The 25,896-nt window shown below is 44.8% G+C and overlaps 1 protein-coding gene across 1 annotated transcript in view; it reads right to left on the reverse strand.

The window, feature by feature from the left end:
* Window positions 1–8,784: 8,784 nt before the first annotated feature.
* The window catches only part of LOC120838399 (all trans-polyprenyl-diphosphate synthase PDSS2-like), a 69,918-nt gene continuing 52,806 nt past the window's right edge, over window positions 8,785–25,896 (reverse strand). Inside the window, exons 3-5 of the mRNA XM_040500248.1 lie at window positions 22,982–23,212; window positions 13,903–14,058; window positions 8,785–8,940 (exon numbers count right to left, since the gene is read on the reverse strand). Coding sequence (XP_040356182.1) covers window positions 8,785–8,940; window positions 13,903–14,058; window positions 22,982–23,212 — 543 coding nt within the window. The remainder of the gene's footprint in view (window positions 8,941–13,902; window positions 14,059–22,981; window positions 23,213–25,896) is intronic.

Here is a 25,896-nt window from a genome sequence, read left to right on the forward strand (position 1 = left end):
TATTTTTTTTTTTTTTTTTTTTGGGGGGGGGGGGGGGGGGGGGCATAAGTTTGCCCCATTAAACGTTTAGTTTCTTCATTTATTCGATGCCTCATCATTTGTCATTCGTGACAATATCCGGGTCATTGAAGAGCTCCATAATTGCGCCTGCACGGTGTTAAGACTGATGGTGCTCCTGCGACTGTCTTTGGTACAACCCCACAGCGAATTCCAGGCATTGAGCTTACTGCTAATAACAGCAGTTTTCTTGCACGTGGAATCAGTTTGGCAGCCAATCCAGTTCAGTGTCCACGTTCTGGCCACCGTGTTGGTCCGGACTCCAGTACACCCTGACAAAGGCCAAAGTGTTCTACCAGCCGGAATTGGAGAGCGGCCACTTCGTGGTTTTAGTTGCGCAAGCGTTTAGGGCTGAGCTGGGTTAGTGGAATGGAGTGGCTAAAAAACTCTACCATTTTTCAGTTAATAAAAGCATTTATGAGCACCTCATTGTCTCCGTCCATTTTGCCGTCTTCTAACAGTAGGTGTTGTGTATGCATTGCATCCCCAGTGCTCCGAAACAGTTCGACATTCTGAAACACGCGACCGGGTCAACATAAAGGGGGACAAACATAACGTGACTGGAACAATACTCAAATCCAGAGCTCTGTTTCACCCCTTTTCTGTTGCGTCCATCTCAAGTTTAAGAATGCCGAAAAACAATCAGCTTGCCCGCCTAATTTATTGAACCCAAAACGGTGCTGTTCTGTAGCATAAACAGGACTGCTATAGTCGTTCACGCGACTGGCAAGCACAATGAGAACAAGCATGGTTGAGAGAACTGTAAAGACCCCCGTCTCACGGCCCAAGATTCGAGAAATTGTGAAAGTAAAAGTTTGCACTCTTTTTGTATACCTCCTTTTTATGTCCCCCGTTTTATTGGTGCTCCTACTATTTTATAACCTCCTCGGATAAGTACTAGAAAACATCAACTCCTTCAGGTCCAAAACGACATTGCGAAAGTTTGTGTACCATACATATCACTATCATTCCTACTTGTAACAGCTTGTTATTTCGACCGAAGATGCATTAGACGGTATTGCTTACCATGTGACGGATCGCGACAAAAACTTTGCACTTGTGCCACGATTCACACATGAATTAATATTACTGCTGGGAAGACCTCGTTCCAGTAGGCAGCCCTCATTTATCAATCCACTGTAGCGACACCAAAGGTGCAGTCGACGTCCGGTGAAGCAACTCGGTGCTGACCGTGCTGCTGGCTGCCCTGGCAGTTCACTCATACCCACCTCTCGAATCGTACACATTGCTCTGATCAGTAATCCATGACCGCAGCATTTTCACCTCGCCTCACTGTGTCCACAGCGAACAAAAGCGGCGATACCGGCAGCATCTCTAGAAGCAACATGTGGCTGCGGGAGCTCCAGAAACCCAACGAAGAGGGAAAAGAAAAAAGAAAAGCAGACGACGTCGGGCGCTGAGTCCCAGCGGTGCTAAGCCTTGCGCCCGCCTCGAACTTTTCGATGGCGATATCATCGCTGGACGCTCACGTCGTCGCACAAAAACTACTGCGGACGAAAGCCACTGCCGTTAACATTTTGCGGTGTAATCTTGAGTACGTAAAATACCTTAGCAAAGAGCAGGATACTCGCTGCGAGGAGTTTGGTGTCTGGTTGCTAGTTCGACTCTGCCATGTTGAAAATATTCGTTCGAAGAACAACGAGAATGATTTGCATAATCGTGACGTCACGAAAATGCTTGGACCCAATTGGCTCGCGTAGCTGTCTCTTCGTGGGGCATTTGCTGCTTTTTTTGCTTTTTTTTTTTTTAAAGACCGGCGACCAGTTCGCGCTTTCCACTTTTCCCTCGCTTCCTCTTCTCCCCCCTTCTACCCTGTCCACTGTTACCTCCTCCCCCATGGTGAAGACGATCCTCTGCCTTGCAGAATCTTGAGTCTGGTCGACGGCCTTTAACCTGCCACTGACTATAGAGTGCGCGGTAATGTAAGCCCGGATTTGGTTCAGTATTAAATTGAGCCGACTACCGTCCGACAGAGAGTGGTGCAGCTTTGTAACGGAGCCGTTTCATTGAAGGAAACTGAAAACGCTCCGGCAGCAGCCGTACTCGTTTTAGTTCGGTTCTTGAGGTGGCAGTGAGTGTAGATATGTGCTAGATTTTTACTATCAAATAGCAAAAAAGGCAAGGGCTTCTGTGAGATTTTTTTTTCTGAAGTGATTGCGGTAGAATATTAGCTTTGTCAGTGTGGTCGTTCCATACCTTTCGTTGAACCTTTTATTGTTTGGACAAGGAGACCCCCGCTTTTGTTGCCAAGTTCCTTTCTTTTAAGAAAACGCTTTGCATATTTTGATGTATTCCAATTATGAATGCCAGTTAGAGGAGAGTGCCGGTGGTTTGCTAACCTACCCAAACTAACTACATTTTCTCAACGGAATATTGACTATTTCTAAATTCAAAGAGAAAACGGTAACTGAATAGAATTCCCCAAAAACCATTCAAATTTTCCCGAGCTCTTTAGTGGCGTGACACCTGTAAAAATTACGGGTCAAGCGAGCAGTAAAAAAAAAACAAATTATGACGGATATTTTCTTTCTTTTTTTTTTTTTTTTTTTGTTCAGGCCGATTGAGTTTTTATAGCAGTCATTTCACACCACTAAACTTGTTGTATTGCAACCCTTCGTGAAAAAGCTATACTGCTCAATATACTCTACAGTATACCCCACAAACAAATGTCCCCTGTGCACCGAAAAGGCTTCACTATATCACATCACGTGGGCATGCCCTAGGATTCAGGCTGCCCCCCCAGTTCCAAACCCAAACGCCGAGCAGTGGGAAGCTGCGCTGTCCAGCTGGGATCCGGACGACCAGCGTAATCTGGTCTCGCGGGCCCGTGCCGCAGCGACAGCTACAGGTGCCCTGGAATGAGAGCTCCTCTCGCCTCGGAAGAGCCAAACTAATTGTTTATTAAAGTTTTCTCTCTCTCTCTCTCTCTCTCAATATACTACTTCCATAAATCACTGCATGCAACACAACGTTCGTTGTATTCTAGGAACAGTTGGCCAGGGAGAAGAGTTGCATGATTTCGAATTCCATCGACGCGTCGATAAGAGGTCTTGCACAGAGCGTGGCCCAGAAAGAGCCGTTATCTCACCTTTCTTTGTCTCGAGCGCTTTATTTTTTTTTTTTTTTTGTCTCTAAACTAACCTAAATGGTCCGACCTTGAAGCTTCAGCAAAAACACGAATCATACGTAAAGATTGTCGTGACGCATCTTGTTGTATTTTTGTACTAGAGCCTTCCTGTTGGCATTCCGAGGTATGTGGGCGAGCCAGTGCTGGGAATCTTCACGCTGCGAAGCTCGAGGATGTTGCTTATATAGGAGTCACCACGCTGTAACAATCAAGAAGCACACACTGAGCTCTCACCATTGCATTAGTGTTGCTGGTCAGCAAGTTTGTTACCTGTTTGGTGCGTCCATTGACGATATTACCTCTTTGCAATTACTCTTTTTTTTTTGATACACCAGAGTACGCGAGTTCAAACTATGAGACACCATTTAAAATCATAAATCGATCACACTTCCTATCTCTAACAGATGTACCGACCCGCACCACTGCATGATACGAAGCCCCACCGGCTTGCATTCTACGAATTCAATATTGCGCGTGCGCATAAAGTTATCCAACAATTATATAAGCACATTCGCATATACAAATTGTCTTTAAGAAAGCAACAGTTGAGTACTTGCGATAAGAATGTCGCACCATTCCCCTAACGGCACAAATACGGCCGTGAACCCGTATCCGGTGTGCCAAACGAACTAAAGGATTCCAAGCGCATTTGACGGTTGCTAACGGTCATAAGATTCGATATATGTTTGCTTTCTTTCTGACTCAGTATGCCAAGTTAATTTCACATCCACCGTTCATACATATACTTTGGGCGTCGTGGGAAATAAGCGCCGAAGGAACACGGACCAAGAGTAGAATAGCAACGAAACAGGGCGCACTCTTAACTGAATTTATTAGGAAAGAACGAACAAACTTATATACCAACGGGAGCACACCATGCATCATACATAACACGTCGCGTAAGTCCCCGCCAGGCCCACGTTTTTAAATATTCAAACTCATCTGTGGATAGAGTCAGAGAAGCATCGCTAATGCATATTTCACGTCCACTCCTGATCTCAAATTCGTCATGAAGCTCGCGTGACACTTTGTTTTTGTACTTTGCCGAAATTCTAGAGGCTAAAGGTATTTAATTCTTGCTGCCACGGATTGTCATTTACTCAGAAGACACCTAAAGACGGGTTTATGTAATTCAAGCTCAGCTTTCTTGGTGAGCATATTTGCTGGGAGTACTCCCCTAGGTCTAAGAAGGGGATCCTTCACTTTGATTCGTGCCACTCTAAGCTCGTGAAGAGAGGCATCGCGAGCTCGTGTCCGGAGGGGTCTCTCGGAAAGTCTTGCCTGCATAGCGCCCAGGATAGTTTTGTTAGACAAGCAGACTGTCTGCGAAAAGGGGGTTTCCAAACGAGCTCATTGGTCGAAGTGGCTTGGAGCTTATAAAGACGTTCAAGGGGACACAGAAACCATCACGCCAAAAGAGTAACATTCGGCCTGTGGTGATCCCATATATGCACGGTATCTCATATAATCTTAAAAAGGTGGCCGGGCGTTACGATGTCTTGGTCTTGTCTTCAGCGCCTAACAAAATGTCGCGATCATGCAGGAGAATCAATGACCCCCAACCGATAACAGACCCGTGCAATACCAAGCATAAGAATAGACACACTGAATGCACAACCGGCGTCGTTTACGAGATCTCAATGACGCGTGGTTTAAGCTATATAGGACAAACTAGGAGATGTATCAATGATCGGGCCCGCGAGCACGCCGCTTCAACTAGAACCGCAACGTCAGAGCATTTGGCTGTACATTGCAGTAGATGCTCTTGCGCCCCGTCATTTGACAGCACTAGAATTTTGCCAAAGTACAAAAACAAAGTGTCAAGAGAGCTTCATGAGGCATTTGAGATTAAGAGTAGGGGTGAAAACTGCATTAGCGATACTTCTCTGTCTCTATCTACGGATGATTTTGAATATTTACGACGTGGGCTGGGCTGGGACTAACGAGACGTGTAATGTCTGATGGTGTGCTCAAGTTGGTATATACGTTTTTCCGTTTTTTGCTAATAAATTCAGTTCAGAGCGCGCCCTGTGTCGTTATTCTACTCTTGGTCTGTGTTCCTTCAGCGCTTATTTCCCGTGATGTAGCAACTGGTTCATTTAAGCATTTTATTTATTCGGCATCGGTAAGGCTCGTTCAAAAAGGCATAGCGAGGAGCAAACGTAAACTTGTTTGACCTAACTCAGTTTGGTTGGATCAAAAATGAGAAATACGGACCTTCATTTACCAAGCCCTAAACAGTTAGGAGCCGGACGTTTCAAAACCGATTCGGTTTTTTTATCAGGGGAGACTGATGTCCCCCCTGACTCGAACATTTCACGTGATGAGCAGCAGCTTTTTTTTTTTTTTCTTCAACTACGGTAGTGTCGTTTGTTTCACTCACTTTTTCTTCAATCGCTCTAGCCAGTTGACATACGCCGATGGTAAAGTGCCTGTCGACCTATTCATATCTACTGGTGTAGTCTGAATATGCCAGGATTCTATGAGAAGTCGTTGCGGATGTTGGTTTCAGCGCTCATTATTATGGTGTTGTCAAAATCGTTACGGTAGTCGTTGTCAGTGCTCTGCAACAGCACTCCGCTCGAGGTCAAATTTTCGCACATCATTCTTGTGTTACAGAATTCTTTGATGGAGGCTCTTTTGTATCGCCGATGTAAGCCTTCAGGTCACTGAATTTGGTGTACAACCTCTTGTGCTTTTTCTTTAGGAGGGCGGTTTTTGGATCGTGTTATCGGGCGCCCAAGCGTTAATACCGGCGTGTAGGCCACCTAAATACCTTCTTTCGCCAATGTATGCGCCAACGCTTCCCTTGTCCCCTTTATGTAAGGAATGCACATGTGGGTTTTCCGGCGAGATTGCGTACTATTTTAAGGCTGCAAGTTTTGGAGACCATGATTTCGACGGCGGGCCACACGATCGATGAAGCCGCGTGTGTAGCCGTTCTTTTTTAGGTCGGCAATGACTCCTTCTTGTTTTTTTTTGTTTTTTTTTTCTTTTGTCCGTCTCTGAGGAGCAGATGTTCTTAGCATTGGTCAGGATAATCAGCTAGGTAACGTCCATTGTAGATTGGTTTTCTGTATAGCGCAAACGTCAGATCTCCTTGTCGCTTGAAAAGCAAATCAAGGAATGGCAAGTTGTGGTCTTTTTGCGTTCTGCTGTGAACTGAATGGACGGTTCGACGGAGTTTAGATGTTTCAGAAAGTTGCTAACCTCTGACGTTTTGATGATACAGAAGAAATCATCCACGTAGCGCACGAACACTTTGGGGCTTGCAGCGAATGACTGTAGTGCCCTTTGTTTAATGGCATCTATTGTCAGATTAGCTGTAGGGATCAAGACGGAACCCTTGGGGTTCGCTGGCCTGGCTGAAGAAGTTTTCTTGAAAGCTGAAGTAGGTGGCTTCTGAGGCAAACTTCAAGGAGGCTGCACCCTTCATCCACGCTAAGGCACGTCCTTTCATGCAGGTCTCGCTCTTTCTCAAAAAGTCGGGCTGCTAACTGCGTAGGACTTGGCTGCTGAAGGTCCGTATTTCTCTCATTAGCAAGGAGTACGGGACGCTTTGTGAAGGCGTCCGTCGTAGCTAGCCGTTCTCAGCATAGGCGAAAACTTCTATAATATCGTTTATCAGTATAAAATTTGAGTGGGATATATATCAATGTCATGAGAAAGATTTCATAGTAAATTCTGTGCAGTAACGAGGGCGATTGTATTGGATCTCCTTAAAAGTTCATGCGCCAACGTTGCGGTCATCTGTGAGTATCCTGTGTGCATGCGGCTTGTTTTTCGCTCAGTGAAGTAACAAGTGAACGTTTGGCAAACAAAATACGTGTAGGGCTTAAAGTGACATAATTTCAATTGTCGTTTACTGGTATAACAAGGAATGTAAAAATTGAGCTAAAAGATAAAATCGCGGAGTAACTTCACTAAGCCACGTCTTGCTATGTTTGCATACGCACGCACAAAATTCGGCATGTTGGGAACCAAGAAAAGTGTTCCAATCTTCATTATATATCGCTCAAGAGTGCTTTGATATTGTACGTTCCTGGAAGACCGGGTAATTAAAAACGCAAGCAGCGGACTCGGTCAATGCTGAAGCTGCTCAATCGAAACCGAAACTGAGCGGCCAACTAGTTCTCAGAGTGCATTGCGTGGTATTTCGCCGTGATGGGGCGCTTCAAATTTTGAAACAAATCTATTGCAACATGTGTCATGACTTTTTTCATTGCTGCAATAGGGCCTTTCAGTTCGTTAAAAAAACTGTGATGTTTAAAACTTTAAAATTTAATAACTTGGCGACATATGTGTATATTAAGTTATTATTAGAATATCTAGTTCAGCTAATTTTATCGGTGTATAGACCGATCTCACCAGCCAGTCTAACTACGCCACCGATGCCGCGATGCATCGATAGAGCTTTAGTCTATCTGCGCGTGCGACAACCTCGGTGGAGCTCTGCGCGTGCAGGGTACGAACAACGTTGGTACGAACACTCTCGTGCACTGCCGAATGCCTCCTGTGAACTAAAGTTATGGCTGCCCCGCGCATGCGCCGAACGTTTGGTGAGATCGGTCTATTAAACCAGGTTTAAGGCAAATCAGCTTTTATCAAAATTTCTTCGGATATTTTAGATGATATTTGGTACAACTACGTTGTCTAACCGAAAGGAGGGACAATATGATTTACAATCGGATGTAGTCATCGTCATAGACTTCTCATTTCCTGTCGACCGGATACACCAAACAAGTCTACAAACATTTTCTGTGGGTTTTTTTTATTTTTCTTGTATGACCAAATTGAACAAAATTGTATAATCCTTGTTCATGATGCGCAAAGTACGTAAAACATCGCACTAAAATTTACTATTAAAGAAGGCAATTATAAAAAGCGTGTTTAAAAAGAAACATGGTTGCAGCACATGACTGCTCACCATATTTGATATAAAAATAAATGTAAACTCGTCGCGCCAAAGGCACCTCTCAGCAAGTGATATGTACATATACTCACACAACTCCAGGACCTATGGCAAGGTCGAAGTCATCACAGCAACGTTATGCAATATCAACCTTCTTCACGCAGTGCGGTTGTAAGCGCGAGCTAGACTTCCCATGGCATTTAACCTTGCCTGTGCCATTTCCCTGCTCTGAGTGCATCGTAACCCTGCAACGTTTGTACACTAAGAAATGCCTGCACGTCTACTTACCTGGAAAACACTCGAAGAGCCAATCTCTGTGATTCACGAAATCATCTCAGTGAATGATGAGGCGGAACATCTGTTTAGACTTCAAAAATTAAGTCTACGCTGTGGCATTACGCAGTGCAAGCATGACGCTTTGCATTGCATAAGGCCACAGTGCAGACTTCATTTTTAGGCCTAAACGGATGTTCCGCCTCCTCACTTGCTGAGCTGATTTCGTAGAACGTAGAGATTGGCTCTTTGAGTGTCTTGCGGGTAAATAGACACACAGGGATTTCTTAGAGTGTAACAATCTTTGACAATTAGGAACAATAATTAACTGTACACATTAAAGCATTCGGTTTCAGGAAGCAACGACCAAACCGCGAGCTGGAACTATTTGCGCTCATAGATCACGCAAGCTGTTCACGATGCCGATCAATGAGGTGGCGGCTTCGGAGGGTCCGAGTTTTTCGGTCAGCAGTTGGGCTTCCTGGATGTAGTAGCCCAGCATGACTTGCACCCTTTCCAGGGAGTCGCCAGTCATGATCTCGGAGTGCACCTTGGCGGTCAAGGAAGAAAGGGAAGATTGATAAGTAAAGTACATAATGGGTATAAACCGCTCAGAAAATGGAGACAGCGATTAAGAAACATACACGACATAACAAATCTTGTCCTGTCATGCGTGTCTCTTAATCACCGTCCGCCTTTTTTTTAGCTGTTTATCCCCATTATGTACAACTACTACCTACCAGCCCATATCAAAACCTTACCATAAATGAGAAACTGACTGTTTTTGGAAAGTATGAGAATAAAACAAAAATTTTTGTTTGTGACCACTGATGGAGGGATATCTCAAAACTGAATCATGTCTTTTTTTATTATTTTTTTATTGCTTTTCTTTTAACTAAGTTTTGATTTTCAAGAGACAGGTATCACTTCCCGTTTGAACGTGCTAATCTTGAAGAGAAGACAACGGCAAGGCCTAAATTGCAGTTTTCTTAATTACTTCGAATTTCCAGGAGTACGCGACCTTAGGCACACGTCATGTGTGCTATACGGTACCATGACAAAACAGCACGCGACAAAACAGCACGATCACAACAGCACGCGTCAAAACAGCACCGCGTCAACACAGCACCACGTCAAAACAGGACGACGACAAAACAGCACGCGTCAAAATAGCAAGCGTCAAAACAGCACAGCGTCAAAAGGGCACAGCGTCAAAAGGGCACAGCGGCAGAGGAGCACAGCGACAGAAGAGCACGTGCCAAAACAGCACGGTGCCAAAACAGCACGGTGTCAAAACAGCACAGCGTCAAAACAGCACAGCGTCAAAACAGCACAGCGTCAAGAGGGCACAGCGACAGAAGAGAACGGCGTTAAAACAGCACTATGTCAAAACAGGACATTCACAATATAGCTAGGATTTGGCGTTTTCAAATTTTTATTATTTTAAAATTCGGCGTATCTTTTTCGGTTTTTATTCCAAACAGAAGTGTTCGGTTTATTGCGGTGAATATTTGTAGACTCATAAACTTCTCGGTTCTTTTCGGTTTATTGACGAAAATGCAGTATTTAAAAGCGTTTGTTTAAAATGTATTGTGAGTCAACCAGGTATTGATTTTCTTATTTGTTGCTGTCTGCGGCAGCCGACGTGACCTGTTCTGCCAGGCGCACTGGGACCCTATCGTGATCTGACATCGTCGTGTGCTCGTATTTGTACGTACACTGGGCGAACATGAGCTTCACTACCACTTCGGTCGGAGAGGCACATATCGAAATTCAGAAATTTGCAACCATTGTACTTAATGCGTTTTTCCCCATTTTACCACTGCGAGGGGTGGTAAATATGCGCCTACCACAGAAACGGCAATAAAACAACAGTATATATGCCCTCCCCTAGTAGACGGAAGCTAGGGGTGGTAAAAATATGCGGCATTTACGGACGTCAATGATTTTCATTGTTCAGTTCACGAATAAACTATCTTCTTTGAACAAAGAATTTGTCACACAAATTCATATCAGCTGAAAAACCCAGATTTCATCCTGAAGACCCCTGGGCCCCCGGAGCTTTTGTTGAACGTCGAACCGATCTCGGAGAAAAGCTGAAAACTGCGAAAGGAAGTGGCATACGGTCAGTAATGAGTCATACCCCCCCTTCTTGCCTCTCCGAACTCACTCGAAAATACTGACCTTTTTCAGTTAAAACCGAATTTGCAAAAATTAATTTGGCGTACTTTTACCGCTTTTATTCGGTTTAAGCCGAAAACGCTGCACACTAAATATAGCGCATGTAGTTAAAAAAGTGTATGTCTCAGAGTAGGCGCTGTAAAGAAATGGAAGGTTTAAGCCAATTCGGTCGAAAGCCAACTCGTCGAGGGCCAATTTGTCAAATCCGTTTTCTTGGGAGCAAGTACGGAGTGGGGAGTATACTCGATGAGCACAGGGGGGCTCCGTGGGCAGTACCGAAGCCCCCGCTGTTGCGTATTCGCGAGCATTTCTGCTAATTTTGACGCGCAAATTCGCTGGCAATGTCGTCCACAAAAAAAAACAAAAAAAAAACCAAATAATTGGACGGGATAGTGTTGTCGTTAGTTGCTAAAAAAAACAAAAAAAAAACAGAAAGCGTGTGCGGCAACAGTGTGCTCAGCCCATGCTGTACGGCACCAGCTTTGAGGCTGTGGCATGTTTCTGCTTCACCGGTTTCCGCTCGATCGAGGCCTTCGTCGGAAATCATCTGTGAATTTAATTGAATACGACTTCTCGCCTGCAAGCTGCAGCCGCGTGTTTTCTGGACATTTTATTCACGGCGAATGAACCGTGGTACACCTTGAATACGCTCGACATTAAAGTCACCGTATCTTACCGGTTGTTCTATCAATGCATCTGTAATCGGCGCATCTCCCGCATTCCTCTTTTCTTTTTTTTTTTTTTTTTTTTTGGGGGGGGGGGGGGTGCGTTTTACGCTTGGGTGGTAATTACGAAACGACGAGTACTACGGAACCTTACCGGACCACCGCAAACCAGACGGTTCATAACTTGAACTGAGGGATGTCTTTTTCCCAATAACTTTTCCGCTTTCGCTGGTCCTACAAAAAAGACCAGACAACGTGGCCAACATCGACGTGAAGATATCACCTCTAACTACCCAATCTCTTCAAGTACGCCCACATACTTTATAACCTAGCGCCGAAAACTGAAAGGGTCAAGGAGGTTCGAAATTATTCACGCAGAGAGAGGTGAAGAGCGCACTCGAAGTTGCTACATGCATGCTGTTTTGTCGCTGTGCTGTTTTGACGCCGCGCTATTTTGGCACGTGCTCTTTTGTCGCTGTGCCGTTTTGACGCTGTAATGTTTTGTCGCGTGCTATTTTTATGTGTGCCGTTTTGTCGCCGTGCCGTTTTGTCGCCGTGCCGTTTTGTCGCCGTGCCGTTTTGTCGCCGTGCCGTTTTGTCGCCGTGCCGTTTTGTCGCCGTGCCGTTTTGTCGCCGTGCCGTTTTGTCGCCGTGCCGTTTTGTCGCCGTGCCGTTTTGTCGCGTGCCGTTTTGACGCGTGCTGTTTTGACGCGTGCTGTTTTGACGCGTGCTGTTTTGACGCGTGCTGTTTTGACGCGTGCTGTTTTGACGCGTGCTGTTTTGACGCGTGCTGTTTTGACGCGTGCTGTTTTGTCGCGTGCTTTTTGACCGCGCGGTTTTGTCACGTGCCGTTTTGTCACGTGCTGTTTTGTCACGTGCTGTTTAGTGGTGTGCTGTTCTGTCGCGTTCCCGAGCTATACAAATCGAAACTGTATTTTCACGTACAACCTCGAGGGTCTCCCATTCAAAGGGCTTGATGGGACCTGGGTGCACGTCACGTGGCGGTGGACAGTAGCAAGAAAAACAGTTCGAGCGTTCTACAGTCGGTGAGGAGTTATGAACATGCACCGCCTCCTGCAAGAGCTCATAGTTTTCCGCCGGGCTGTGGTTGCGCGTGCGTATTAAAGTCAGAAAGCTCGCGCTCGAGGCGGAGGACCTACTGTCACCGACTAAAGGAGTTCTACAGTTTACCATTAACGCAACGCTCTTTTTTTTTTTTTTTAGCGCAGAAAAATACTATTTAGGTTGTGTTAAGTTGGAGTAAACTTTTTAATTGTCTTAGATTCGATTTTGTCCTTCTCCCTAGCAATGGCCTTTGTAGAGGTTTGACAACGCTCGCCTCATTGGCTCGACTTCTCATTAAGACAAACGAATCTCAGTAATGGCGGCTGTAATCTGGCGCGTGTGTAAAGCCTCTATAGCTGGCATAGAACAAATCCCGCAATTAATTTAGCAGATTCCGAAACTGGTTGCTCCGCCCCTTTAATGTTAACGCGCAGAAATCTGCGGTGCAGCACACGGCTACCACACAAAATACTTATGAAGTGTTGTTGCTTGTTTGTTTTTATAAATATTTATGGCGACAGCTTGATGTCATGTGTTCGAGAAAAAAAAAAGATGCCTTAAGTAGTATGTTGAGGCATCACTTTCATTAGTGTAGTTGCAGTTTCGATGGAGTCTTCAGTATTCGCTTATTTATTCACTGATCTAAATTAAGTTCCGTTCTTGAACGTGTCAATATTTAGTCCATTATTCTTCCAGCATAAAAAAATGACATAAAAGGAGATAAGCTTTTTCTAACAAGCACGTCGATCTCTTTACCGGAAAGAAATTAAGCTTGATTTCAGAAAGGAACAAAAAAGGAGTATCTTCATTGAAACCAACATAGTCCAGTCAAACCAGGAGGTATAGAAGAGTGTGGCCATAGTGCCTTCGAATTAGTAACGGAACATGATCGTAAACTATGAAAGTAGCTTTGGCATATTAAGCAGAAGCAACATTGAGCAATAAACGACCCCATCATGGCAGGGAGAAACCCCAGCCGATTTCCAGCAGCCGGTCACCGTCTCAGCAAAGACGTTGTTTTCGGCTGGACCGGCCCAACAAAACGCTGAAATGAAGTCTAAAATGCAGATTGCAATGGCGGTTCTTCGCTATCCAGTATCCGCCACTATGACTGCGGAACTTTTTAAGCAAAAGGATGTCAGATACGGCGAAGATAAAACATTAGCGAACATTTATATACTTTTGCCGCATGCATACAGTCATTACTTATATCAGTGGTTTAAAAAAGGCCTAGACAACAATAGGCCTGTTTAAAAAGTAACAAAATTTAAAATGCCGGTAAGGATACTTGTACAAGTGGTAAGAGCTTTTGTTCGATATTTAGATTGGGCAGATTCTCCGCAAAACTATCTGCGTCGCAAATAAAAATTAAAAAATCGCCGTCAGTCCGAATTGTTGAAAATGCACCATATCCAAAAAAGCTACACCTTTTTCATGATATGTTGTCTCCGCGCCTTCAACTCGGTGCCGGCGAGGAGAGACATTTTGAACAATAAATCCGCCAAAAAGAGTAGACAGCCGACTCTGCTGCCACGATGCATGAGCATAGACAACATCAAAGAATGCCGATTCTCACTGATGTAGTCCAGAGAGAAACTGACCTGGGCAAACTGGAGCTCCTGGAGCCTGCCCTCTTTCGCCGACTGCAGCAAGTTGGGGTGAGTTTCCATGTGCAGGACCATTGGGAGACTTGTGAGGTCATAGTTCAGTCCGGACGAATAAGACGTGCTGAGGAACTGCTTCGTCTCGTGGTAGGTCTGAAAGAATAAAAGATGCGGCACAGCCACATGTAAATTGGCACTCTTGGGAAAGTTACTTTTAAAAAAGTAATTAGTTGAGGTTACAGCTAGTTTGGCAAACATGTACACAAGTTACAGTTACAGTTACGTAAAAATGAAAGTAACATGTTACAGCTACAGTTACTTCGTCATGGTAACTTAGTTACTTTCAAGATACTTTCGTGCTTTATTTTTAATTGAACTATGAAGACATTGATGAATACGCACAATGACAACCATATATATTTATTACATTCCTCTTTCTGTCAAGAACTCTATTGCTCCATTTTCTCAGATGACCGGAGAGTAGGATATTGGCGAACAGATGGGTCCATTACAATAATAGGGAGGGGAGGAGAAGGCTAAACAATTTGGAGCTTAATAAAGTAGAAAAAACAGTTAGTGTCAAACAAGAAGAAGAAAGGGGTGTACAAAAACAAAACAGGGTCGTCTAGGAAGGCGTTCCGCTTTTATATTTAATTTCCTCCGTGCAACGCAGAACAAAAAACTCGACCGTGGATCACGGGCTCACGGCACCTGGGAAAGGGAAAGTCAACCAGCAGAAACATCGTCTGTGGCACGGGTCACACAGTGTCTACCGGCAGCGACTCGCTTTCGCAACGAAAGCAATCGGCGCGACTGCTGCGTAACCAACGGCAGAGGCTCTCGTTCAGCGTTAAACAGTTCACCGTTAAGGCTCTATTGTAGTTCGACCTGAGCGTAGCAAAAGAGGCGTAGTGCAAGGCGCACAAATACGGATTGGACGCAGATATCGAGTTCCAGCTCGCTGGACAAGGAAACGTGCGTGTTCTGCACTTCACTGCGTTTACTTCACTCTACGCCGGAGTATAACAGAGCCTTAGGTGCTAAAGTGGCGAAGCGGGCGAGTTGGTTCATGACTTATAAAATTTAAAGGCTCTAACAAAGACGAGAACAAAAAAAGGAAGGCGAACAGGACGAGCGCTAGGTGTTACGCTGGTGCCTACGCGTTGCATGTTTCCGCGAGGTGGCTCTGTCGCTTGGCTGAAGAGGCGGCAGTGTTCGATGAGGCTGGAAAGGATGAAGACGGGGCGACAGAGCCACGCACGAAAATGTTGAAATAATGCAAATGCAAAATGCGCTTTTCCACTCGATGAAAAAGAAAACAAAATCTGAGGTAGAAAAACGTCTTCTCTCTGAGCCGGCGCTTTGCTCCGCCAAAAAAAGGTGCGAGTTTTTGTTTTATTTTAAACGTTCAAGGTTTCTTCTGGATATTAAAGGGCAACTCCACTCCATTCTTACAATTTTTGGGTTATGATCTGTTTAGTCGAAGCCGGCGGCCCTGAATCACGAGATATAATTTGTTTTTCGGTAGTGTGTATAGTTTTGTAGATATCGCGAATCCAAGTATCGTTCCCGCGGCACGGCGAAACCGAAACTACCGGTTGAAGCAGCTTGGTAACACTAGGGAGTTTTAGTAAACCGTGTTTCCCGCTCCGCTAGCCCTCCGCTACGAAGAAACCGCCACTGCGCCTGCGCGCCGATGGCCTTGGCTGTAGAGTTCCGGGTAGCGGAGGGGCTTAGCGGAGCGGGAAACACGGGCTACTAAAACTCGCTACTGATACTAGTGGCGCGTCATCGGCATGACCTATAGTCGGTTACAAGTCAAGAAGGTAGGAGAAGCTCCTCCCACAAGCGTGATGCGCCCGTTTCAAATCTCTCCGCAGTCGAAAGAAGAGTTCACTGGAAACGCTCCTTGTTCCGCTTCAATGGATTCCCACTTGTCTCCGATCCCACTTTTTAAGAAAGCGACCTTTGTATTCATCGGAGAGGGAACCGAGCCCCTGAAAGCAGCCTTTGTATCCATCGGGGGGGGAAGCTAATCCCCGAAAGTCGTATTTGTTTCCGTCGGTGGGGGAGAACTCTAATCTCCCTTTCGTGGCTTCCACAATGCTAAGTCAAAGTCGAAAAATAAAGCAAATATGTACAGAAAGGCAAGACCCTCCTCGCGCGTTGGCCGCGACGTCAAGGAAACGGTGGGACGCTATTGGATGCGGAGGTGGCGGAGGGATATCTGATTCCCTTTGAGGGGCATTTGCCGCTACCTTCTTGACCTGTAACTGACTATAGTTCTGGTCCCGCGCTTCTCAGCCGACGCGCCGACAAGGTCGGCTCAATCGCACGTGGAGTTTCAAAACAGAAGGTTAGATGCACATTTTCTTTTTTTACCGCTTCACTTTGTTAATATGCACCAAATGTAGTAAGTTTTAGTGTGTATTTATAAATTTGCCGGCCGAAAAGCGAATCCGACTGCTATAAATATGACGCGGTCGGGTCCGGCGCAGCGTGACTGTATTTGTTTTTTGCTCGCGGTCCGAGAGAAAACGAAATAACGGGAAATAGATGTACAGATCTATCCACAAGTGGTCTAAGTTGCTAAGCTAAGGCGCCTTTATGTGCACGCTAGTTAAATCAGCCGCGACCTGCTGCCTCCGGCCGATCGTGTTGGAGCAGCCGGCGGACGGTACGCGAACAGCGACGGCACCGCATCGTTCTTCAAAGACGCATGTTTCGTGGAGAAACCCGCAACAGTCAGCAGCCGCAGATCCCGTGTGTAGGTGTCTGACGTAAAGTGCTGGGAGCAGAGCTTCGCGTTGGAGCTCAGAGTCAACGGTCTTCCGAAGTCTATCCGGCGAACGGCACCGACCCACACCTTGCGTCTCTTGCGGTCTCTTGGGAACTGGTGGAACCGCAGCTCCGGGTTGCGCACCGGGTTTTTGGTGCAACCCAGGCCACTACAAATCCTGCTCGACATTGCCCAACGCGAGTACGGCGAGTCTCTCCGGCTCCACGACGCGCGCGTGAGCGAGCGGCACCGCTTCGCTCTCCTCCGCGCTGTCGCGGAAGCAATGCTGGAGTTAAAGGAACTGCCTGGAGGCTAATAAAAACAGGGAAACACAAAATAATGTGGTAAACACCTCGTGCCGTCAGCAGAATCGCAGAATGCCACGGGAAACGAAGCGCTCGCGGCGTCCGCACGAGAGCGTAGGACTAGAACTACGTCATTGCCCAGTGTTGCTTCACTAGCTCACCCGGTGCCAGCGTTCCTCACCCGCTTTCGGGCCGCTAACCGAGCCGGGAGAACATTTTTAATATTGGTTTTAATCGATAACGCGGCGTCGGTTTGACGTAATATTTTGGGTATGATCGCATTTTGCCCTCCTAAAGCGATATCAGTCATTTCGATAGGGTCGACTTTTTGAGTGGAGTTGCCCTTTAAAGGGATACTACAACGAAATTTCGGCGTTCATTTTTTGGTCTATATGTGTTCAAAAGAGCAGTATCACATGGAACATACCAATGTCTTGTTAAAAAAAGTCTCAAAAAGGGATTTTAAAACGAATTAAACGATTAGCAAAGAGCACCTGGTGGGTGTCGCTAACGCATCGTTTGTAATGCTCGTCTAGGAACCTTGACAGCTAGTGACGGAGGTTGTCTCGTCTCCGGCCACGACGAGAGAAGGGGGAAAGGAGGAACTCCCCTCTTCCCGAGAATCCCTTTTGTGTGTCGCAGAAGTCGCTATTGTCCCCCTAAAAGATTATAGAAGATTAACCCGTCACTCAAAATTCGTACAAAAGCAGCCGCTTCGGTGGCTGGAACGACTAGGCCATCCTCTGGACGTCAGCCTCGCCGTAGCTTTGCTCGTCTTGAGACGACCTACGTCACGATTGCGCTGGATGTCACGTGCTCTAAGCTGGGCCTTCTCCGAGCGCTTGCAAGAGTGGGCCGTTTCTAACGAAAAATACAGCTACCCAGGCTCAAAATACAAACGTGCGATTGTCATTTACGGATATTGTGGATCATATTCGACCTATTTTTGAACACGACGGGAATATTTCAAATTTCGTTGAAGTATCCCTTTAAGATGGGACGGGAACACCTCTCAAGAGGTAGTACGAGGAAGACTTCGTTTCAGGGAACACATTTCAAAGTAATTCAAGGTAAAAGATTAAAAAAAAAAAAAAAACGGAAACATATGTGAATGGCTGGGCGATAGTTTCTTAGGGTTAATCGCGGGACGGTCATCTCCTTGTAAGATGTGCCGATATAAATCGACATCGTCCACCGCAGTGAATGTCCGGGTCAGCCTTACCACTCATTACTACTACAAAGAGTTTAATCAAGTAAGCAAAATTTATATCAGGCTGAACAAGAGCAAAATGCAGTGCTCTTCGGAAAAAATCGGAGCATTGAGCTTTCCTTGTACCTTGCACTTTGTTCGTCAGTTACTTAACGTCCTGTGCAAACAATTCAGAAAGCGAAATAAGAAGCAAATAAAGTTTTGTAGCTTATTTAAAAAAAAAAACAAGCAGTTTTTCGTCTAGTATGATGGGGGTTGCATTATAAAAAGGTTGTTTATTTATTTATTTATTTATAAATACTACATACTCCAATTTGGAGACATGGTAGGAGTGAAACACTTCAAATATACAGAAAACAACAGTCCAACAGCCGACAGTGCCTAAAAAAAATGAACAATGGGCTCTCATGTAGATACAGCTCAATGCATAAATACAAAGATCAACCACGCCAATCATAATAGAGCAACAAGGTACACAAGAAAGAAACAAAAGAATAGGGCCTACATATCACAATCACAGCTCCTAAACATAACACACACTGAGCAGCGGAAAAATAAAATTAAAGGTAGTTGTTTAAGCGTTTAACAAATTCTGGCGAGCTGCAAGAATTAACAATTTCCTCGGGTAACTTGTTCCACTCATTCACCGTTCGCGGAAAAAATGAGTACTTAAAAGCATCTATTCTGCAGCTAAACTCGGCGAAGGCTCTGATATTTCGATTTCTGGAAGGATATCTAGGAACCCCAAGTGGTGTTATGTACAAAGTTTTATCCAGGTTTACATGACCGGAACTTAGACTGAACATAAACTTCAATCTGTCCACCTTACGTCTATGCTGCAATGTAGGCAAGCCTGCAAGGTCATAAAGGGCTGAGACTGAGTCAAGACGACCATATTTGTTAAAAATAAAACGGAGTGCTCTTTTCTGTACACTTTCAAGTAAGGAAATATTTTGTGCAGTGTAGGGATCCCATACGATTGCAGCATATTCGAGAGTAGAACGAATAAATGTCTTGTAAGCGGTCAGTTTAATATCCACACTAGCTTGTTTGAAATTTCGACGCAAGTACCACAGTTTCGACAGCGCCTTACGCACTATGTAGTTAACATGAGCATTCCAACATAAATCGTTACTAATTAGAACTCCAAGGTACTTATAGGACGAGACTTCTGAAAGGATATGACTCTGCAATGCGTACTGATAAGTTAGGAGGTTGCGTTTGCGAGTGATGTGCATGTAGACACTTTTTATGGGGTTTAGTGACATTTGCCAGGTCGAGCACCATGCCTGAATTTTGCAAAGGCAAGTATTAAGTTGAACTTGGTCATTTACATCACGGACTTCTGTGTACAATATGGCGTCATCAGCAAACAAGCGTAATTTCACAGGGATGTTACGAGTAATGTCATTAATGAAAATCAGGAATAAGAGAGGTCCAAGGACGGACCCTTGCGGAACGCCTGATATTACCGAAGCATATGAAGATCGAGAACCGCTAATTTCAACAAACTGGGATCGTGATTCTAGGTAGCCTCGTAACCAGTTAATTATATTATCATTACTTAAGATGGACTGCAGTTTTACAAGCAACTTAATGTGAGACACCTTGTCAAATGCTTTAGATAGATCAAGAAATATTACATCAATTTGCCCGGTATGGTTAAGAGAGGCACTAAATTCATGAATCGTTTCAATAAGCTGGGTCGTGGTGGACAGACCTTTACGAAAGCCATGTTGGTTGGGACTAAAAAACCGGTTGAACTCCAAGTGGCTTATGATGTGTTTAAAGATAATGTGTTCCATAAGCTTCGAACACGAACATAAAATAGAAATTGGCCTGTAATTGCTAACTAGTTGGCGAGGTCCATCTTTATGAATGGGAATGACCTTGGCTGACTTCCAGTCATGTGGCAACTTTCCTGAGGACAATGATTCTACAAAAAGTTCGTGTAAAAACTTTGCACACCACTCAGCATAGCGGACAAAAAAAGCATTGGGAATGCCGTCGACCCCAGGACCCTTCTTAGTATCAAGGTTTAGAAGATAAGATAAGACGCCTTCGTACGAAATGTTAATATCTGGCAGGGGGTCAAAGCTGACAGCATCTGTCATACAGGGGGAATCACCGTTGTCAATGGTAAAAACAGTCGAGAAGTAATCATTAAAGCATTCCGCGATTACGCCGGGTTCATTTAAACTGTACTTTAGATACACAGATCAGTGATCAGACGGATAGGTCAACCAATCTGCCATGTTTCTACCATGTTTAAAGATACACGTAGTGATAAATAGTCATTATTTTCTCGCTACGATGATTTTACTCAAATTAATTTTGTTTAAATAATAAAGTCCGATTTAAATCAATCAAATCTTATATTCGCGCTTTTTTTTTTTTTTTTTCACCCTGGTTACAAGTTCTACGAGTGCTGGAGGGCTACATCGTAAATAGCCTAAAAAAGCTCGATAAATACTAATTATGAACGCGGCTTTCTAGAAAACTTTTCGGGACTGCATGCGCTATTTTTACGCAACAAGCGTGGCCTCTGGAGTTAAAATGAAGAAGAAAAGTCTAGCGCCTTGGGCAGTGCTCGGGCTAATACTCTGAAGGTCTGTAAGACTGTCAAACGCTAACTTCTGGGACAAACCGCTTACTTCTGGTAGCTTCATACCTGTTTGCGGCCTTACGCTTCAAGGGTGCTCGCTTTCTTTAATAATAATTTTCGAAAAAGAAACTTTTTATCGAAGACGTTTTTAAGCCCTGGTCACACTGCTAATACCGTCATACACAAGACAATCTATAGACACTGTCTAAGGCATGTGTCTGTCTTGTGTGACATTCCTGTCAGATTGGTTATGCAAAACCAACCTGCAAATATGTTTGAAGCAAACATAAGCAAACATGCTTCGAAGATGCTTGATGCATGCCTGAAGATACTTCTCTCATGTGCGCAGTGAGCACCCTGCTATCTGGATGATGTATAAACACTGAGACTGCGGCTTTAGTGTTAACAGATGTCAAATGCGTGGATGTTACATAACTGACCACATAACTCGAGCAAGATACTGGGCGTGAGTGGCAGAAACCGTCGTTCCCTTCAATTTTGACCATCAAAGTATCGTAGTACATGCGAGGGCGAGCTCAACTGCCATTCATTCATTCATTCATTCATTCATTCATTCATTCATTCATTCATTCATTCATTCATTCATTCATTCATTATCAGTTTCAACAAACAGCGTGACGCCTCCTTAGTAGTGCCCTTTCCAGATCCTCGTGAACTTACATATAAACTTCTGAATTACGACAGAGCGTTTACATTGCAGAACGCAAAATTCCAGATTAAAGTGGAAAGCTAAATATGTGAAGCAGCACTTGGCAAAGCAGTGGAGCGCAACCTTTGACTATAAAACTATGAATTTCGTCCACTCCCGATGCAGCTTCGGTTTCAATTTCGTAATTCCCTTCATCATTTCAATTTAATTAATTGGAACGATTTGTCTAAAATCCCTGCTATTAATATCCGAGCTCACCAACAAGTTATCATTTGCTCCGATACACGGACTGAAATGACTCGGAAAAATATCTACGGGGTCCGAAAACAAATTGCCATTGTGTCCAGCAGGATAATGGTAGTATTATTTTCCATGTTTTTTTTTTCTTTACAAACTTTCAAACGCACTGAGGCTGTGTGTTTAACAATTTTTTCATAAACTTATCGTGTTCTTTCCTATCATGCTCATAAGGTCGCTTGGCAGACGCTCGACATCGACTAAAAGTTCCGTACCGGTCATGTTGTCCGGTTTTTCACCACAGTCGATAATAATGCAGCTTACGCTTTAAGCAATTCTGTCTTTGAGAAACATAAGATTAGTTACTTTTACGAGATACCGTTTTTGGTATAAACGATTTTATGCTTTCCATCGCAATAGAAGGTTTATCCGTAAATGAATCGACGCACCGATCCTCTAAGAAACTACTCCAATTATCGTCAGAAAGATACTGATCCAATGAATAGTGACTGCCTTTCATGTAGAAAAACCACGACTGTGCGTGAAAGGGCAGCTCCGGCGAAATTTTTATAGTCGGTGATTCGCCCTCAAATAGCTTAAACACATTTTAGATAGAAACCCACGTTGCAAGTGAAAATAGTTTGTTTTCGCGAATAATTGAATTTTGCAATCTGGTCTAAGACGCTTTACAGATGGAAATAAGCGTGTGACGTCATATGTATTATGGGAGCAGTGCAGCTTGTTCCCGATGACTAACAAGAAGTCTCATGGTAAAAATGAATGCTGGGAAGCTCACGCCAGCAAAACAAAAGATAATGCGGAAAACAGTGTGTTTCATTAGTAGACTGTCTGCTCGACTTGCAAAGTGTGCTATATGTTACCTCTCTCCGCGGGAGAGCGCCGGAAAAATTTGAATTTTGGTTTTGGCATAACTTCTCGCCGTTTTCTCAATAGCTATTTCGAATATATAGGTAATGAATAAAATGCCAGGAAGAGTAAACCTAAAAGGATTTTGCAAAAATGTGCTTAGTTAGCGTAGTCCTCAAGACCGCCGAGCTCCCCTTTAAAAGAGAATACCCGTCAATGCTTTTCTGTTCCGCCACCAACTACGCCTACTGACGCAGCAGATCAGGTAGCAAAACAATGTACTTAAACAAACAGAAAAGAAACATTTCCTTTGCGAAACAAATATAAATAAAAAGTACTGGGTAGTTGTTTATTAATATGGCTTTTTTCCCGAGCTCGACTTGTGAGTACGTGCGGTTCTCACCTGGAAGGCGAGCGCGATGTGCTTGCCCAGCTCGTAGACGTGGTCCTGGCGCTCCTGGTCGAAGCCGGCCACCATGGCGGCGGCGCGATAGCCCGACGCCAGGAGGCTGCACGTCTTCAGGTGCGTCTTGGCCTCCCACCAGATCGCGTCCACTTCGCTCGCCTGGCTCAGGTCGCCCTCAAAGTGCGACCGGACGTAGTCCTCCACCGCCTTGCCGAACACGTGCAGCATCTAAACAAAGCACTCCTCGTCAGATAAGCATTATGTGCCAACCCTCTCTGTCAGTCTCGTCAGTGCCTCTCAAAAATCAAAAGAAGACGGTTATATTCTATAACGCAGGGCTTAACCAAACACTAAAAATAAAATGTTCTTTCAAAACACTTGTGATGGGCAGATTCAGCATAGTGTTCCTGCAATGCCGCTGCAATTATACCGTAACCAGGTCGCTAACGCATAGTGAAGAAAGCATTTTAGCCAATAGTCATCATACACTGCCATTTTTTATCTCATCAGCTTGATATAGACGATGAAGGTTTGCTGAAAACGGTGACCAAGTGACACCAACATGTCGCACCAAAGATTTCTGAGGACTTAAGTTTATACTCCTGAAGCTATTCAAGGTTGAAAGTAATCAGGGTATGCGAACAGTAGTTCAAATCGAATGGTGCAGTGTCCAGATCTAGCTTCAACACTCTTAAAGGGGTACTCCGGCGGTTCCTTCATGGTACCTGATTTACCTGAAAATTGGCTAAACACACCAACAATCATCGCTGAAATAGTATCCCAAATATTAGCTGAAAATATTGTGTGTTTCTTTTTTTTTTTTTTTGCGAAGTTAATGAATTTAACATTTCGGTCCTCACCGTGTTTTTCAAACTGAAAGTCTCTACTGGCAACAACGAAGAAGTGACGCCAGTAGACGACATGGGTTCAATTAAAACTTGTTGGCCTAGTTGGTTCATGATGCAGTATAGAGGTTTTTTGCGCGACACTGGGGACAATTACGAGCGAGTAGACACGGTGTCTACTCGCTTGTAATTGTCCCCAGTGTCGCACAAAAAACCTCTATACTGCGACATGGGTTCACTTCTTGGACTGTAGATTTTGTTCCCACTGCAGCTTCAGTTTCAGCTTCAGTGCAGCAAGCAGTTTCATGGTGTCAAATCAATGCTTTGAAAGTTAGATCCAGTACCCACGCAACAACGCGAAACGAATGCTTGGAAGTATATGTCTTAGACTGCTTCCTGCACTGTAGTGATTTCCCCGCACACCACCTAGGGTGGCTGCACCACCCCCCCCCCCCCCCTTGTCTCTCTGAAGGCACCTCCTTAATTCGCAACGACTCCTCGATTTTCAATGCCCCACCCACCTCCCCCCACTTCTAGAAATTTTTTGACAGCTAGTCAACTAAGCTCATATTTCAACCCGAAGAATATATTAATATCGCTTTATATAACCCGAAGAATATATTAATACCCCCCCCCCCCCCCCCAATTGTACGTAATATAATACATAACCCGCTCGTCAAAATGACTTCTCGATTGCTACTAAAACCTGCATAAAAATACGAGCATCAGCTGCTTAGTGCGGCGCCAGCGGGTTAACATGCTCCTTGGCTCAAGAAGCGCTTGCTTAATTTTCGTAATTTTCCTGCAGCCTGTGTTGTTGACCGAGCAGACGACTGGAGCTGTTCGCACAAAAGCTCGATTTCGCGGACAGATAAGTCGCGTGGCCGAGGCATGCGAGTTAGCTAAAAATTACTCTCGGTGGAACAATTCTGTGGTCATCGCCGCTTTCCTTAGCTGATCAAAACTGATTAGAGTCTATTGCCGTTTCTCCGGAGCCCATAGTTTCGTTTTTGAACGAAATCTCCGAAACGAAAGTTTGACATGAAAAGAACAAAAAAAAACGCGGGGAAACCAAAACTATGCTTTGCAAGTTTGTGTGCACCGTCTAGACTTAAAGGGATTGTCCGGTCAAATTTTGTATTCGAGAAAACAATTGAATATCATTGTTATTGCCTCGAGACGCATCGTACGTGCAATATGTGAATTTTATATGCCCCTCTGCGTGAGCAATTGAATTTACACTGGTCCAATCGCATTCTAGCGTAAACGCTGCTTTCGTTGGTCACATTAAAGCTCTGACCTCACAAAACACAAAGCGAGCATTTTGTCTCGTCGTTTGCCTGCGAGTGAACGCTTCAGCGTGCTTCGTTTTTTTTGTTGTGCTCAACTTGTTTCGTGGTTGGGTGAGATTTTTGTTGCGCGGTTGGGTGCCACAACCACCGGGCAGCACATGCGAGCCAAGACATGACGTTCCACACTTTTCCGCGAGACGTGCAGTGACGCGCGAAATGGATCGTCGTCGTGCGTAGGGACTGGGTTCCCGTCAAGATCGAGATCCCACTTATACAGCAATCATCTCAGAGAAGAGAGCTACGAGCTGAGTTCTAAGCGGACAGAAGGCTTTTAAGCTGAGATGCGATGCTGTGCCAACGATATTAAACTACGTCCACCCACTCTTCGCCCAAATCGGATCAGTCAATTTAGGTCTGTTCGATTCGCCTGAACTGGTTGAACTAGTTCAGCAGTGCAGGAACTGGTGCATTCGATTCAACGGAAGTTGCACGACCGCTGCACTGGCGCGTTCGATTCATCCCAGTTCTGAACGGGTTCAGACCCAGTTCCTCAAAATCTTGCAACGGCTCCGGACTCAGTTCAGCGTCCGTGCAGAAGCAGACGACAAGAGCAGACGGCGATAGCAGACGACACTCCTCGTCCGTCTCTGCTCGCGATGCCATTTTTCGCAGCTCTTGCTCAAATGTCTGCGATGTTTAACAATAACGCCGATACGTAGGTTGCATTTCCTCTCATTTATAATAATAACGTACCCGCGGTGGACGCGGAATGGAG

Source organism: Ixodes scapularis, unplaced genomic scaffold, assembly GCF_016920785.2.
Source record: "Ixodes scapularis isolate PalLabHiFi unplaced genomic scaffold, ASM1692078v2 PGA_scaffold0__279_contigs__length_252992795, whole genome shotgun sequence".
In the NCBI taxonomy this organism is placed as follows: Eukaryota; Metazoa; Arthropoda; class Arachnida; order Ixodida; family Ixodidae; genus Ixodes; species Ixodes scapularis.